Genomic DNA, 17,689 nt, shown 5'->3' with positions numbered 1-17,689 from the left:
AAGTACTGATAATGAATTGGTCAATTCTAATAGAAATCTGGAATACTATAATGCTATACCGGGTGTTTCAGCAAAGACTGACGAAAATTTCTAAAATTAGTGTGTTCCAGGTAAAAATAATTTTCTCAGGACCGCATTATTGGTGTCAAACGTCAGAAAATATGCAATATTTACTAATTAATTTGATAATTAATTAAATGACTAATTAACTTTTTTGATTAGTGAAAATAGACACATGGTTCAATTAGAAACTTGCTGAATGTCATAGAAAACCACTAAGTCAGTAATTTTCAGAAAGACTGAGGGCATGAGAAAGTGTAGTAGTGTGCTTAGTTACCACTCGTGGAGCAGGTACAAGGCTAGCGGTTGGGATAAGGGACCCGTGCGATTTTTTCATCTCTTATCGGAGCCCCAGCCTTTTACCTGCTCCACAAGTGGTAACTTTAGCGCACTATTACGCTTCTCATGCGCTCAGTCTTTCTGCAAATTACTGATTTAATAGTTTTTGATGATGCTCAGCAAGTTTCTAGTTGGAACCATGTGTATATTTTCACTAATTAAAATGCTAATTAGTCATTTCGAAATAATTAGTAAACTAATTAGTAATTTTCTCACATTTTTTTACATCTGCACGAACATTCCTCAAATTAGTGTATTCCAAGTAAAAAAATAATTTTCTCAGGACCGCATGAACGAGTCGTGCGTTCTTGAGAAAATTATTTTTTTACCTGGAATACAGTAATTTGAGGAATTTTCGTCAGTCTTCGCTGAAACACCTGGTGTATAAAAACATTTATTTAAATAAAATAAATAAATTATATTCTACCTAAAAAAAATGCATGATTTGTTTTTACCTACCTTGGTGAAAAAACACACAATATCGCTCCTAAGTAAAAATGTTTCTCACTATATTAAGATAGCGCTAACTAAATTTTGTTTTAATTCGGGTGGACGGAGAGGATGCATCTTTTGACATATGTGGCTTGTTCAGGCAGTTAAACCTTTAGCCTGCAGTGTCCCTTCAACTGCACACGGTGAATGACTTGCACAAAGAGGTCAGAATAATTGAGTGCACCCAAAATGAAGCTGTTTGAAAAGTTGGTTGGCGACTGCACATCAAATGCTTTAGGTGATAACAGTGAGTATAAATGTAATGGAATGAGGTTTAGGGAATATACAGCTGGGTGGGTTGGCCTTTCTCGTTGCAGTGTATGACCTGCTGACTGGTAAGGTGGCCACTGTCCTGTCTGGCCACAGGGGGTGCGTGAGGGATGTTTCTTGGCATCCGAATCTGCCTGTGCTTGTGAGCTCATCGGTAGGTTTGCTTTTTGTGGTTTCTCTTTAGTGCGAGTTCACAGTTGGTGTGGTTTGTTGCCAAGAATATGTGGTTATCTTTTATTTTTGTGTCTAAGCCCTTCTGATGATTGCAGGGGCTATAAATCCCTGTGAGTATGATTACAGTTCTAATACAATTACCTCGAAGTATTCATCAGTTTCTACTGCTGTAATTACTTGACTATAGGGCAAGCCTGTCATGGTGCACGTGGCCTGTCATTCTAATTTATAGGAGCCTATTGAATCATGAGCATTTGAAATATTGTGCCTAATATCTTTTTGTAGGTCACACTTTTCAGTTGAGACATTCGGAGGTATACCGTATTTACTCGAGTAATAGCCGCACTATTTATGAACAAGGCCCTCAAGTGCTCTTCCCCACAGAACACATATACAGCCAAACGTTGCGTTGCGCATAAATAACATAGCGAATAACCAGATGGAGAACACGATTCTCCATACAAATGCAATCTTCACAAATGATATCTTTGCACGAAGGTGTTATCTCTGTCCTGCGAACAGCTTGAATCATTCTGTTGATCGCGGTGATTGGCGATCTGCGTGCTTCGTGGAAAAACAAACCCTCAGGTTTTCTTTATAAACAGTGCGGCTATTACTCAAGTAAATATGGTAGTCTGAGAGTGTAGTCCTGCCCATGGTGATGCATAGTTACTAATGTACTCATGGCATAGTTTATCTTATTAAGCAAGAACATAGATGACCCATTATCATGAGCAAGGTACACAGACAGACATGCACTCTTAGTAAAAGAGTCATTTTTTGGTGCATTTCCACTTGATTGGATCAGGAGGCATAGTACATGCACTGTAAAACAACAGGTGCTGTAACGTTGCACAGTTGCCACTGCTTGATTTACCAGACTGATTTCTGACCAGTGCATGTTAGAGTTTATTCATCATTGTAGGAGAGACTGGTTTATTCATAATTGTAGGAAAGTTGTGGACAGGTTTATAGTAGAGAACAAGCTCTTCCCACAAAGCCCTTCACACTTTCCACTTTAGCAAAGCAAATGACAGAGAGAAGACAAGGAGGGACTTGCCTCCTCTCCAACATTCACTCGGTTAAACTGGGAAAAGTGGAGGGCTTTGTGGGACAAGCTTTTCATGCACTATTTACTTGTCACCGAATATAGTATTGGAATTGGGTCACGAAGAAGAAAAAAAAAAAAAGAAGATAAACATCTTGAAGCACATTAAAAATTGGTCTAGCCTCTAGAATGGCTACCTTCAAAACTGCAGTTTCAATATTACCTCTAAAGTCAATAATGAAAATGTTAATTAACAAATTTAACTATATTACCTACCTGGTGGTGATGTGTGCAGTCCATGGAATAGTCACCATTTTTTGTAAAACAACTCAGTCAGTCAGTTCAAAACAAACACTCTTTTTAGTATCACGAATAGACTATGAACATACCCAGCTCAAATGAGCTTTGCATGCTCAGGTCATTTCTTCTTTCTAGTGTATGCTGTAGTGCCTTCATCGTATGGGTTTTGCGAACCCATTTCAGTGGCACTATTCAGTTTGAATCATTCAATAGAACCATTAAACCAGGTGTTTTATAGAAGTAATGAGAGTGAAAGCATTCTCTTAGGGAGAAGCTTGCAATATAACCTCAGGATTTGAAACAAACGTTCAGGAGCTGTTCAAAATCGTGGAAGGTTGTTATCCTGCATGCTGTTTCTGTGTGCTTCTCTGCAGCATACTGGTGTTGTGCACAAAAGTACTCCTATGCAATTCGGAGAAGCTAACTTCACCTTAGACCAGTGGAAAATTTTCTTAGTGATCTCCTAGAGTTTCCTCAATCTTGTGTGTGTCAAGAACTCATTAATTGTAGCAAAATATTACTTGAGTGACATCTAAACTATCCACACCAAAAGTGAAAGTGTTTTCTCCAGTAACAAGTCTCTGCAATAAAAGCTTTCGGCAGTTTCATCACTGCATGCTCTAGAATGTGTGAGGTTCCATATGCCCATACTTTCTAAAAATCATATCCACATATGGCATCCAGTGTTTTTGGGGTTAATATTGTAGGACTTAAGTGTCATAGGATCTCATATACTGCATTGTTGGGAATAACTGATAGTGGTAATGACTGATTTTGCCTGCCCTTCTTAAATATTGAGCTGTTTATTAAACTTAGTTGACCTTAGGCTCACAAGGAAGTAAGGGCTTCAGACTTTGTATATAACTGATGGATTTAGATCCATTTCCCAGTACCCATATGTATTCCAAAGCAAAACAAGTTCACACTCATAACCTTAATTGAGCAGTTAGTCTATTCGTGGCTCCAGCAACCTGTAGAGGATGCCACTTTTAACAAATATGGCGGCCATAAACAGTTCATGCCATGGCATGTGCCAGCTCATTGCACAGTGCTCAATGCACAATGCTTAATGCACAATGCTTAATGCACAATGCTTGGGTTGAAGCAGGCAACCATTGGCTTCAAAATGATTTACCTTGATTTTTATTAGTACATACAAGATCTGCAGCAGTGTGTTGGCAGTTGTGTTGGCGTAGATGAGCTTCCAGAGGCTTAGCCTTCTTTGGGGAATCGATAAAAAGACTACATACTGTTCCGCTACCGTGCTTGAAAATGTTGATAAGTGCTGAACACTCAATGTCTGGCTTATGTGATTGTATAGGTTATGTTCAGGGCGACCTAGGCTGACCTAAGTAACGCGATGACATGGCAGTAATGACAGAGTCACCGGGGAAAACTTCATCCTTTACAACATGAAAAGCAATGCAAGGTGCACATACCGTATTTGCTCGAGTAATAGCCGCACTGTTTATGAAGAAAGCCTCTGGGTCTGCTTTCCCACGGAGCACGGCGATAGCAAATCACCACGATCGGCAGAAAAATGGCAGCTATTCACGGGACAAAGATAACGTCTTCACGCGAAAATGCTATCTGCTCAGATCGTGTTTTTATGGAGAATCATGTTCCTGACCTCGTTATTCGTTGCATCTTTTCTGCAGACCGCAATGATTGCCTGTATGTGTGTCCTGCTGGAAAATAAGTGCAAAGGCCTCGTTATTAAGAGGTGCGGCTATTACTTGAGCAACCACGGTAATTTGTTAGGCTATTATGAGTCACGGTTTTCCCTGCTGCTGTTCTCGTTGCTGTAGACGCAGCCAACACAACTTCCCTTGCTTTACTTTGGTGGCCATCGCATCAATCGCTGAACACATGCTATCGGAGAAGCCACAAGAGACTAGCAGAAATCGTGAAAGGACCTGTTCTGGCCAGTTCATTGTTTTCCCACCAGGTGCCGTCCGTTTTGCTGGAGTCACGAATAGTATGCAGTTTGAGTGTATTGCAATGTTTTTTAGCGTGTGACTTTTGTTTGCTTTAGCATGCTGCTAAAGGGTTGTGAAACCTGAGGCATGGCTATAGCATGCTCGACAGAGTGAAATTGCTGAATACCATATAGGTGTGAAAGTAACAAGTGGCCTATTCTTCCAGTGGGATGGGGCTATCTGCGAGTGGGTGTACAGCAGTGACCCAGACAGCAAGAAAGGCCGGGGGAAACGCACTCGTTCTGCAAGACAACAGTAAACCTACATCTGGAGAGCTGCCGAGACAGCTCCTTGTTTTTCTCATTCAAGCCTTATGTCAGTGTTGCAGTGCTGGTAATCATTTCACTGGGACCTGAAAAGTATTCATTGTTAGAGATCCATCACACAGCTACTGTAAAATATCGGGGGAGAGCCCGCCCCGTTTTCACTGAAAGCTGGGTTAATCTACAGGGTGAAACAAGGAGACGCCAGTCTCTTTAAATCAACCAGAAAATTCGGTTTCTTAACCTATCGCGCTACAACTTTGTGCAGCGTTGCCCACAGGTGGTGCATTTTTTTTTTGTAAAATTTGCGAAGAACGAACTTACCTGAGGAAAAAGTAAAGAAAGAAAAAGGCTTAGCTCCTATGGAAACGCAGCGACGCCACCGGTCTGCAAACAACACGGTGCCGTTTCGCATGGGAGACAAGAGATGGCGCAACAAACGCCGCCAACGAACGAGCATACGGCTCCGAGAGCAGGCCTTTTTAGCAGACAATCTTTTCAACTCAAAAGCGGCGCGCGTTCCGCAGGCGGCGACAGTCGCAGAAACAAAAAAAACAGGCGCGGTAACAGCAAGGAACTGCAGTTCCTTGTCTGCAAAAGGGCCGGCTCTCGGCGTCGTCTGCTCGTTCGTTGGCGGCAGTTGGCGTCGCGACCGCTTGCGCCATCTCTTGTCTCCCGTGCGAAATGGCACCGTATTGTTTGCAGACCGGTGGCGTCGCTGCGTTTCAATAGGAGTTAAGCCTTTTTCTTTCTTTACTTTTTCCTCAGGTAAGTTCGCTCTTCGCAAATTTTACAAAAAAAATGCACCATCTGTGGGCAACGCTGCAAAAAGTCGTAGCGCGATAGGTTAAGAAACCGAATTTTCCGATCGATTTAAAGAGCCTGGCGTCTCCTTGTTTCACCCTGTAGACATGGGCACTTGTCCGGTCAAATCGGGCACTTAATCTATAACTTGCAAAAATTCCCAAGTTTGGGAAATGTTGTTAATAGTGGGCGCTTGAATGAAGTGGGCGCTTGAATGAATTGGGCGCTTCTTTGGTATTTTACGGTAAATGCAAATTTATGCATACCACGCTGTGCTTTTTTTTTTTCATCCGGTATTACTGGTTCTTAAAGGAAGCGTGTGTGATAAGTCGAAATATTGAACGAGGTCGCAGTGCGTTTCTTGCTGGACCTCAGCTTGGATCTCCCGAATCTTTATATTTTTGCCAAGTGTAAATTCATCCTTTATTTTTTCTAGCACGTTTCCCAAAAATGTTTGGTGCAATGTGCTTTTAACTTGCTTATTATTTTGCGTGCGAATATGATATTAAAAAAAAAAATTAAGCTTATGATCCTGATAAGTGCTGTTCTGAAAAGATTACCAGCTGTGAGGTATGCCCACTCAGAATTTTCTAGAAACTGATCAAATTGAGTGTGCACTTGCAAAGTGTTTTTAGTGACTTTTTATTTTATTTTTTTCATAAGCCTAGTTTGGGTGCAACGGTGATGGTGCAATTATAGTTCTAGCTTTACTCTTAGTCATTCTTTTGAAACTTTCCTATTTCCTAATTATGACTCAAACAAATGGCATGGTAGGCAACTTTGTGGGTCTATACTCACAGTTGTCTTCCAATGCTTCCCCTGAAAATTCGGATAATGTTTCATTTGGGTTAACTTTTCAGAACGCAACAAAACCAAGTTATTCATTGGTGTTGCATAACGTAACTCTGGTGAGCTTTGGTACATCAAAACACTTGGCACTTCATCTTATGGACTTGTTTCAGGACAGGGTATGTTGCGATAGCTGCACATGGTTGCAGAGAAAGCTTTGCTGTGTGGAAGCTACAGTGGAATGATCATGTTCGTGTGAAAGCTATGCGAAAGGTTCTGTCTATGCCTATGGTGTTAAGAGGATTGTTTTTCAAATGGTTTGTGCACCTAAGAATGACAGACCAAGGTTTGCAGATGACCATGTGTCTTTATGTTGAGAAGTAACTGTTTCTGGTAGTGTTATGGGATACTCTATCTGGTGCATATTTTGGCCCACTACGGTCCAGTGCGAGTGCATAGTGGAGCCAATAGGCTTTCATATTTTCTACCTGCTGCTTTGGCTTCGTGCTGTCAAACAAATGTACAGTTTTGCTCTGTGTGGAAATAGTTTCTTTATAGCTGCTTTATTGTTCATGCTGCCGTGTTTTCAAACTCGGATGAGCAATGTGTGCATTGCCGTGTACAGATCGCTTTTGGATGCACTTACAGTCGCCTACTTTATCATTCCAGAAGACTTTAGATCAAATTCTGGTTGGGCTATGAGCTTTTTTGAGAGCTATATTTTATGTATATGTGAACGGACGTTAAACTGGAAATTTCAACCTGGTGGTGATATTAGCTCGAAGTGGCACTTAATATATTCTAATTATCTGGGTTTTTTTTACTACTAACTGCAGCCGTGAGGTAAGTGCAGGAGTCGATTTAATTTTGGCCAGGACATCTGAATTCAACAGATATCCCATTGCTGTACAAGAAAGTATAGTAGTGGGATTTCTATGTTGAACTCCGCTCTACAAGAAAGTATAGAACAGTTAAAGGAACCATGAAAACAATATCGGGTGCAAACTTAAATCTTATATGGGACGCATGAGAACTAACTAGCACATGAGGACCAGGAGCCCAAAACATAATTTCTGACGTGAAAATTAAAAACATACGAGCAGTCTTTTTTTCCTCTCTCTCTCTCTCTTTGGCACAGAAAGCTTTCCGACTGTTGTGATAAGCCCAGGTCTCAACAGTTCCGAATGCATGACGGCCGAATGTGACTCGCTTGTTGGACACGAACACTGTGTCATCATGACGCCGAACTCTAGCAATGTCCGAAGCACAGGTCGTACTCTGAAAATTGTCATCGAGACGCGTTGTCGGCCCAGGCTGCAATGACCTTTGGCGGCACGAGTTAAGCGCCGTTCACACATTGACAACCGTGTACGACCGAGAGCGACCAGACCGGTTTTTCAGCCTCTTGCAACGTCTTAGGACTCGGCTGCGCATGTGTGAACGGCGCTTTGGCGAATGAACACTGACAGCTTATTGGCTTGTTCTTGCTAGTTCTGGCCAATGGTGGAGGAGGTTCGCGTGCTCGATTAACCTTTGACGCCAGTTACGGTGTGGAAACTTAGAGGAAAGGCATGTCTGACTATAAACGTCCAATTAACATTAAACAAAATCGCGAAAAGTGTTTCGTGGTCCCTTTTAACATAACTAAGTAATGCAGCTATCTTTCCGTTTGCTGTCAGAATCAGCAAAACATGGTTCGTCCAATGTGTTTAAATCTTCAAGAACTGGTTATGCATCATATCGTAAAACTGGAGCGGTGCATCTAATTTTTGAAAATAATTGATTCGGTGAAATTGTGCTACCTTCAAAGCCAACGAGTCGTGGTCATCAGTGGTGTCGCAGTTTTAAGAGCTGCTCCGCTGAATTTGCCTTTCGGGGGAGGGGGGGTATTATTTTGGTCAGCAGTCTCCCTAAACGGTTTCTTTTTATTCAAAGGAATTCTCATGGACAGTGGTAGCATTGACAATCGGCTTCATAAATGTTCTAGTGACATACTATCGGGCCCCAATGAAACGCGAACGGTGGCACATGCTGCGCTACCTGAAGTGGCCGTAATAAAACTGCGGTGTGGAAAGGGAGGCTGCGAGAGAGTGTGTATTTCATTTTCGTGCCCACGTCGGAGTAACCTCCTTCACTCCGTAGTTTTATCAGTTCCTAGGGGTCTCTAGATGGCGTAGCGTGTATCGAAGGCCTCGGTGGTACGCGCTCCACCATTCGTGTTTCATTCATGCCCGATATTGGGGAATTGTAGTAGACCGGTTCCCGCAGCCCGCTAAGCACCCAGATAGCGCTCCGTAATCCGCCACAAGACATTGAACTATGCAGACTGGCGGCGCGCGTGCGCAGGTGCGGCGTTTTCTTCAGGGATACTGTAGCGGAGGAGAAAAACGGTCTACTACAATTCCCTATTTACTACTAAACTGACCGACAGTTGTAGCGCCGAAAATAAAATTTTAGCGGTCTTTTTTTTTTTTTTTTTTTTTGAGGGACTTTGTAATTAATTTAGTCTTTGTATATTTGCTGATTATGTCCCTGAAAGTGCGCTGCTGACGAGCCAAAGCGTAAAGGGTGCTTCGCACAGTTGCGCGAGTCCGACTTGCGACGTTGCAGCGGCTTGCGACGTTGCAGTCGCACTCGGGCGGACTCGCGCTAGTGCGCGAGCCAACCTTTACCCTAAAAAAGTAACGCTGTCCGTTGAATTTTTTTTTTTTTTTTTGGGGGGGGGGGGGGGGGGGGGGGGAGGCACGTTTTGGCGATTGATAGCGAGTTCTGAGAGTATCCTCTACTTTCTTTTCAACTTTTTTCTTTGATTGTTTTGGTTCTGTCCCCTCACCGGAGCATTTTGAACCGCTTGATGGTAGCTCGAGTCAGTTTTGAAATTGGCTGAGCTACTACTATCTGCGACTGTCCAATGAACAGCAAAACGCCACGGAGACAAACTGATTTTTCACGTGCAAAAATAACCGATTGCTGCAAAAAAAAAAAAAAAAAGAAGTTTTTTTTTTTTTTTTTTGCCGTGTTTTTTTTTAATGATTTGTCTAAACATGCTTTCAGGGTCCCTTTAAAAAAAGAAATTGCCTGCGTGTGCGCGCTAACTTTAAAAAAAAACTGAAAATAAGGTAGATGCCCTTGTGAGCACTGAAACCCTCCAGTTATATCGGTATTTTTTCATGTGGCTGTAGGTATACTTGGAGGCTGTCTATACTTTAGGTTTTGGATTTAATAAATATATTCTACATCTTTCACTATGAAGTCTTGTAACTTTTTTTCTTTTCTTCTTTGGTAGCTTGTGTTTGTTTTAGGTGTCAGTGATAAAACAATTTCTAGAACAATAGTACACCTGGTTCGATTGATCGGCTGGCCGCTTTTACTCGCCACACCACCCAACAGCTGCCAGCCGATGGTTTCGTGAATGCGCAGCCTCCAGAGTGCTTGAAGGAGTGCAGAATGCCACGGTGATTGCCCCCGGCCATATTTACTGGCGTGGTGGTTCGTGCTTGCTCTCAAATCATTTGCGTGGTTGTCTTCCATGCTTAGAAATTGCTTCCTCCCGTATCTTGATCAGTGTACTCCAATGTTGGAGTGTAAAAGAATGAATGAATGTTGGGGGGGGGGGGGGGGGGGGGGGCGCTAACCTAGGTTCGTAAATCGGCTGTGAAGCCGCTCGCGCAAAGAGTTGCATCGGGATTGTTGCTTTACAGTGGAAAGGAACGACGCAAGACATCCTTCTCCAACTCCAGTCGGAGGTAATCGAGCCGCGCCGAAACAAAAGGGTTGTGGTGGGGCTTGACTTGCACAGAGCCTTTGACAACATACGGCACACGGCAGTCCTATCCAACATAAATAATTTGGGGCTGGGCGAACGCTTTTTCGCGTACGTGCAGTCGTTCCTCGAAAACCGTACGATAGAAATTTCAGTCGCGGGATACACGTCAGACCCCATACTCACAGGGGACAGAGGCACTCCGCAAGGAGCGGTCCTGTCCCCTATGCTATTCAACATAGCCATGCTGTACCTCCCGAGTAAGCTGGCCACTATACCCAGACTTGGTCACTCTATTTACGCAGACGACATCACGCTGTGGACCAACAAGGGCAGTGACGCGGACATGGAGGAGACGCTTCAGACAGCCATAGACGTCACATATGAATATGTCGCGAATTTAGGGCTCGACATCTCTCCGCTTAAATCAGAACAGCTAATCAAGGACGAGAGCGCACGTCTCACTGACACAGAAGGCTCAGTACAGCGACTGGACCTGAGGGTAGGCGACCAACCCATACCGGGGGTCAGAACCATCAGAATACTGGGCTTAATCTTTCATTGCTTCAAACCAAACACGGACGTAATGCTAAAATTACACTCGATCACCCACCAGACTGTTAGACTCATCAGACGCATATCCAACAGACGCGGAGGAGTAAAGGAAGCAGACATTGTGAGACTCATCAAGGCTTTCGTGGAGTCCCGCTTCCTATACTCCTTACGGTATCTACTATTAAGAAAGACCGACAGGAACAAATGCGATCTGCTTCTCCGGTCGGCGTACAAATCAGCACTGGCCTGTCCCCCCAAACACCAAAACACCAACTGTCCGCCTCATGGCTCTAGGACTACACAACACAGTAGACGAGCTGCTTGAGGCGCACCGCTCTGCTCAGATGCTACGTCTGGCGGGCACCAGAACCGGACGAGCGGTTCTCGAAAGGCTCGGCATACCCCTACCTCTAAATACCGCGTCTCTAATCGTGCCGATACCAACCGAAATTAGGTCTCGGCTCAGGATCCCACCCTTACCCAGGAACATGAACCCGACTTTCCATATTCAACGCCGCAAAGCCCGAGCGGAGGCCCTTCACAAGCTGTACGCGGGGCGTCCCGACGTATACTTCGTAGACGCGGCTAACTACAGCGAACACCGGGACCGCTATGCCCTGGCCGTGGTGGATGGGACGGGGCGCATTGTAGTGATGGCCTCAGTCAAGGAGGATTCCCCCACCAGAGCGGAGGAAGCTGCAATCGGCCTGGCCCTCAACCACGCGTCCGAGTCGTTACGCACCATAATCTGTGACTCCAAGACGGCCATTCTCGGCTTCAGCTCAGGTCGCGTCTCTCGATCAGCAACAAAGCTCCTAACATTGAAATCATCCATCATCCCTCCAGTCACACACCCAATCACATTAATCTGGTCTCCGGCTCATCAGGGGGTCGGTGGTAACGAGGCGGCCCACGCCGCGGCCCGAGATGCGACTCGCCGGGCCGGGACATGCGGGGCGGTCGGCGTGGCCATTCCGATTGCTAACGAGCCGAGAGATATCCCATGGCATAAGGAACCGGTTCGTGGTTTTCATGACATTACACAACACTACAGATTACAGCGCCAGATATACCCACCACCACATAAGTCACTCAACAGACGCCAACAAGTATTATGGCGACAACTTCAGACGAATACTCTTCCTAACCCCGCGACACTCAGACACTACCTCCCGGATCTATACAAGGCCCGATGCACCAAGTGCTATGATCCAACAAAGGACGCCGACGAATACAACAAGGCCACGATCGAACATATATTCTGGTCCTGCCCGGCCGATCCCCCACCGTCTTCCCTCACACGACATTTGACACAACCAGACACTCAGTGGACGACCCTGCTGCTCAGCTCCGACTGCGTTATTCAACTCGCTGCGGTCACAAGAGCCGAGCAAGTCGCCGCCCGGCCCAGTCCGTCCGGCCACTCTGCAGGGGAGGCACCACGCCGGCCGTAGGAGAAGGAACCCGCGTTCTGGATCTTATGAAGCTTTTATAAAGTTTATTCTCTCTCTCCCTCCGGTTTTTTGGTGGATTTGTGCGGATTTTCAATTCTTTCGATTGTCGATTCGAATTAGCCTTCGTATCGAACGTATTTGGCAATATTTCTTTGTGTTCATGGTGTGGGCGGTTTAGTTAGCTTCGTTGAGTGCGCTTCTCCGGTGCGCTAGTGCACTCCCAAATATAGACAGCCGCGGTGTGAACTCCGCCTACTAAAACTCGGCAACGAAGAAACCGCCACTGCGCCTGCGTGCCGATGGCCTTGGCTGTAGAGTTCCGGGTAGCGGAGAGGCTTAGCGAAGGGGGAAACACGGTCTACTAAAACTTCCTCGCTTCGCTGCGTGGCAGCAGCGTGCGTAGGCGAAGAACATTCTTTCAGAGTGGGTGATGCACGCCTGCTTGCCCGGTATTTTAAGGGAAAATGAAAACTCGTTGAATGTCAATGCAACAACTCTCTCAAGTTAAAAAAAAAAAAAAAAAGTTCAAAATGTCCAGACAACTGCGTGCGTTATTGGTAGCGATTTCTTTTATTCCCTCGATGTGTATAGCTAGGCTTACTAATCAAGGGGATTAAGCTGCAGTACAGGTTAAATGTTTGTGTCATATTCCTAGTTTGCTAACCGTCGCAATGATGTTCGAGGGCCCGGTCAGTAATAATATAGTTTAGCTCAAGCAGTGGACAGATGGATGCTTAGGAATTGCCTCAAATTTAGCTGGATTTTTATTTATATATTCATATAACCTGGTGGTTATATGAATATAACCATATGGTTATGAATTTTTATAGGATTTTGTCTACACGCTAAATGCCTTTGATGAGCACAATTATATGTGAATTCCAGTTCTTTCTAGCTTAATCAAGGATTGCACAGATTAATTGCAGCCACCAGACAAAAAAAAAAAAAAAAAAATTGGTACTAAAATTTGGACGTTATTTTAGTGGAATATTACTTTGTTTACCTTTGATTCCACGCCTAAAGTTGTGCTTAAAAGGGGCTTGCCGCTAGTTCAGTCCTTGAGAAAAGTAAATTGTCTGCTGTAGATTGGATACTTCGCAGGAGTGAAAAGGCAAGGAAGGCATATTTTGGAGGGCTTCCAATTATCCATAAAAATAAGGTAATGAAGAAAAAAAATTCCGGGAACAAGCTGCCAGCATGGCGGACGTCAAGGGTTGCAAAAACACTAATTAGCTAAACAATTCACTTACATTTACTAGGTAACTTTTTAATTAGTGAAAATAAACATAGTTCAAATGAGAACAATGGATGCTACGAGCCATTGGAGCAAGTCCGAGGCCGTGTGACTGTCACGTGACTTTGGAGAGGGGGCACAGCGACGCGCAGAAAGTGTATCACGGGCTACGTCCTCGGAACCAGATTGGCTATAGGATAGCTCGTAGCGTCAGCTGCGTCCAGACGTCAGCTGAAACGGAGTATAAGCAGAATCGAAAACCACTAATGTTGGAGAGATGGATGTGAGGCAGGACCAGCGTTTTACGGTGTTCAGGAAAAACGCTAAATTTGGGTGCATTTCCATGTGGAGCGCGAGTTTGTCTGCTTCTTTTGCTGGGGTTGTGGTGACGTCAGACAGGCGCCGAGCTCTTGTTGGCTCTGATTGAAGGATAGTGGGTAGACCCCAAGGCAGCTTGCTTGGGGGTCTACCCACTATCCTTCAATCAGAGCTCGGCGTCGTTCTGACGGAACCGCAACCCCTGCAAAAGAAGCAGACAAACTTGCGCTCCGTAGTGCCACTAAATAAGCTACGCTTCAGAGTAACGACACTGGGCCATATTGTGTCTTAAAATCATGGTTGGCAGTTATCTGAAGCTTTATCTGAAATCACAGGAAATGCTTTTCCGTCCTCCACAAATGTTCAAACCGTTCGCGACAGATCAAAGGAATATTACATGACCTTCCTAACACCGAATCTAATTCTCAGGAAGTCGCACTTTTGAATCATGACGATCGGCCGTTGTGTCTGTCCTGCATACGAGCCAAAATGGCTGCGCCCGCAACAATGTCGGGGAACGGAGTGCCGATACTCTAAGCGCAGCTTATTTAGTGGCTCTAGCGCTCCGCATAAGCGAATCTTTTGCGCCGGGGGCCAAGGCGCGCGACGCACGAGCGCCATGCTTCCCTCGTGCTTCTCTCGGTCCTACGAAGGAGGCGAGGCGGTAGCTTCGCGCCTCAGACACCGGGGGGCGTGACTGCTAGCGCAAAGATGCGCTCCGATAGAAAACCGAAGCCTAGAAACGGGGTCCGAATTTAGCCTGTTTTCGAAACAACGTAAAGTGCTTTCCCTGTCCTGTTTCTTTCTAAACTGATCAGTTAAAGGGACACTGACACCCCCCCAAAAAAAAATTTTTTTTTGCAAGGCGATTTATTATGGTGTCAGAAGACTACCCATTCAATATTTTTCTACAGCGTCGCTCATATTTTTAATAAAGTAAAAAAAAAAAAAACCGCTACTGCTCGAAACTGAACTGGGAAGTCACGTGGCTGTGCAGCTTTTTAGAAGCTACAAAAAATGGGTATAATATTTTCTGTCTATTTCTAGTAATGAGTGTGTGCTTTCGATGACCCACGACTTTGCCTCTGGTGGTTGCCCCGGGTGCCGGATGTCCTAGCTACGCCATTGCGCACGGCGTTGCGTGTAGTACGGGCGAAGGCAATGCCAGGCGAGGGGAGACAGGGCGAGCACTATGAAGGCTGGGGCAGAAGAGAGAAACCTCCTCTCATCTAACGTTCCTAGTGCTCGCCCTTTCTCTCTTCTCCTGCCGTTGCCTTCGCATGCACTGCACACAACTAGTAGCACGGAGTATAGGGACTTTTTTTTTTTTTAACCGTTATTATGTTCTGCGTATCGTACTAGCGGAGCTTTTCAAACATGATATTAAAGGAGCTGTGCAACGATATTCAATTGGAATGTATCTCTCTATACACGAGCTTACTGGCACACCTGGGACTCAAGGATACTCACACGCAACGCCATTGGCCAAGAAACTCCTTTGTTGCGGTGTAATTTCAAGGACAAAAGCGATCCTTTTCATTCAATCTCTCCTTTGCAAAATTTGATGACGTAACTCGGGGGCCCCAGTACACCCAAGTGACGATATTTGAATGCGGTTCATAGATTGGACCCGAGCATTGCGTGGGCACTCGACTTGGGCTCGTGACAATTGCTAGCTCGAGAAGCATTCGGGTTTTGACCCGTGTCCAATCGCTGCAACGACGACAACAGCCGAGCCATAACAATGCCTGGAACTCAGCGCGTGTCCTGCGCTTTGCCAACCCCAGCGCGTGGCTATGATCAACACTGGCGGCATATAATCGGCTCCAGATCACGTGGCCGCTTGTTCTGGCTGCGAGTTGAGGGGGTGAACGCTGCTCGTTTTTCTTAAATTTTTTTCTGGAACTTCTATTGCGTGGGGTTAAAAACGAACGCGTGTTTCATAGGTCATTAACGTTAGGGATCCGTTTTAAGCGGTATTTGCGCAAAGTACAAATATTGTTGCATTGGTCCTTTAAGCGCTAAAAGTCCTTTTTAATTTAGTGGGTTGTTGTGTTTGTTCCGTTTCGAAAGGTTCCGAGACGTCCAGCTTAAAGCTCTCTATAGCCCTAGTCCAGCCGTCCCATAAGGAATCGAGAGGTGCGTCCGAAATATTTCGAGGACCGTTTATTTCACAATAACTGCTCACAAACAAATCAGCGCTACGTGCATACACGAAAACATAGAACACTGACAGCCTTCCTTGGAAGGCCTTTAGGGGTAATCTGAATAAATTAATAAATTTTCCCCTATATACACATAACGTCATAAAGTACACATCTTTACAAATGTGCACACGTATATTTACGTACATATTTGCACAGTCAACACACAAAATCGGATTAGTTCTTTATCCAGCTCACTGAAATTAAATAAGCTATTCCCTCATTTAAGAACTGGGTCACTTAATTTAGTTAGCCCTCAGCAATAGCTTCGTTTTTACTTATCCAAAACTTGGCGATCAAGCAAGATGGAAAGGCGGCGAATCGATCGAGGCCGATCGTTATCCTGAATGAATGTTATCACTGAAATCGGAAATGTTGGCACTCAACGGGCTGTTGAAATGGTGGGAGCCACAAAGAGTACGTCCGGAGCACCCTGGTCCTGAGGCATGAGGAAACCTTTATGCTTGGTCGCTCTATGTCCCCAGCATCTGTAATGACAATATGGTCATACTATTTAGAATTTCAATCGTCAGGAGGTCGAACACAACAAAATTATTGCACGCGTGACCAGGATTCAATGGAACTTATATCGATCAAATTAAAATATAAAAGCCGAAATTTGCCTTTCTATCATCCTCCGTCTGTTTGAAAACCGCACGTGAAAGTTTCCAGATTAAACCTCATTGTTACCTTTTGAGTATGTAGTTGTGCATTAAGCGAAGTGGGGCTGTGTCAGCACTGCAACTTTAAATCGTACTACAACACAACTTCCTTTTGTTAAAAAAAAAAAAGAGATATATATTAATAGGCTTTATTTAATTATTTTTCTTTTCTTTTACGGCGAGATTAAAAACAAGTTTGGTCAACCGGCAGACTAACAGCTATGGGCAGCGGAAATTCAGTGGTAGCATTTGTGGGGAAATAAAACGGTGAATATAAAGGAGGAGCGAACTCACCTCTCCTGTTGGGATAAAAAAAAAAAATCTCGTAGTAATTTGTTTTTGAGAATGGCCACGTCAAACGCGTTCCTCAACAAAGTTCCTAAAGGTTTATACCAAAAACATCCAGCGAATTCGACTAATACCCGGAATGGCAAAAAATGAAAGACGATTACAAATCTCTGTAATGCGAATTTAGAGCGCAGCTCTTGAGGTATTTTGATTGTGCGATATACCGTACTAAGTATTTGAAGAAGAAATATCTATATGTACAAATACCTCGTACTCCTGCGTACATAATATATATATATATATATATATATATATATATATATATATATATATATATATATATATATTAAATTTTTATAATATATTTATAAAGAGGAGGAGGGGAGGGTACGGAGGACCCTCCCCTCCTCCCACAGTTTCCCCTCCAAATTTAGCTGGAAAATTGACGGCACGTGACCTCAACACGAATTCAGTTGTTTTGCTCAATTTAGCGGGGATTGGAATTGGTGTATAGGTCCGGTGAACGTACCATGATGCAACGCACGCGGTTACGCCGACGGCGACGCCGTGAAACACAGGAACGAGCGCCTAAGAGCTGCGCTCTAGAACGAAGGCCGGGTTCGCACGAGCCTCGCGTAAAGAAAACCACGCGCAGCGTTGCAACTGTTACAATGGTTACAATGTTGGGAGAGG

The 17,689-nt window shown here is 44.4% G+C and overlaps 2 protein-coding genes across 3 annotated transcripts in view; both read left to right on the top strand.

Moving 5' to 3' along the window:
- The window catches only part of LOC115321415 (DDB1- and CUL4-associated factor 11), a 50,570-nt gene extending 45,347 nt beyond the window's left edge, over positions 1-5,223 (top strand). The window contains exons 16-17 of one of the 2 annotated variants that reach the window (XM_029981623.4): positions 1,209-1,315; positions 4,829-5,223. In XM_029981623.4, the coding sequence (XP_029837483.1) occupies positions 1,209-1,315; positions 4,829-4,921 (200 nt within the window). In that variant the 3' untranslated portion in view covers positions 4,922-5,223. The remainder of the gene's footprint in view (positions 1-1,208; positions 1,316-4,828) is intronic. The other variant, XM_042287372.1, reaches the window with a different exon arrangement.
- A 6,027-nt stretch (positions 5,224-11,250) lies between these two features.
- LOC121833705 lies at positions 11,251-12,347 on the top strand. Its single transcript, XM_042287207.1, has one exon. The coding sequence runs from the start codon at positions 11,325-11,327 to the stop codon at positions 12,288-12,290; it is 966 nt and encodes a 321-aa protein (XP_042143141.1). The 5' UTR covers positions 11,251-11,324; the 3' UTR covers positions 12,291-12,347.
- The last annotated feature ends 5,342 nt before the right edge of the window (positions 12,348-17,689 follow it).

This window comes from Ixodes scapularis, unplaced genomic scaffold (genome assembly GCF_016920785.2).
Source record: "Ixodes scapularis isolate PalLabHiFi unplaced genomic scaffold, ASM1692078v2 PGA_scaffold9__187_contigs__length_104089568, whole genome shotgun sequence".
NCBI lineage: Eukaryota > Metazoa > Arthropoda > Arachnida > Ixodida > Ixodidae > Ixodes > Ixodes scapularis.
Note: the sequence above shows the minus strand (reverse complement) of the source record. Positions and strands in the feature narration are given on the sequence as shown.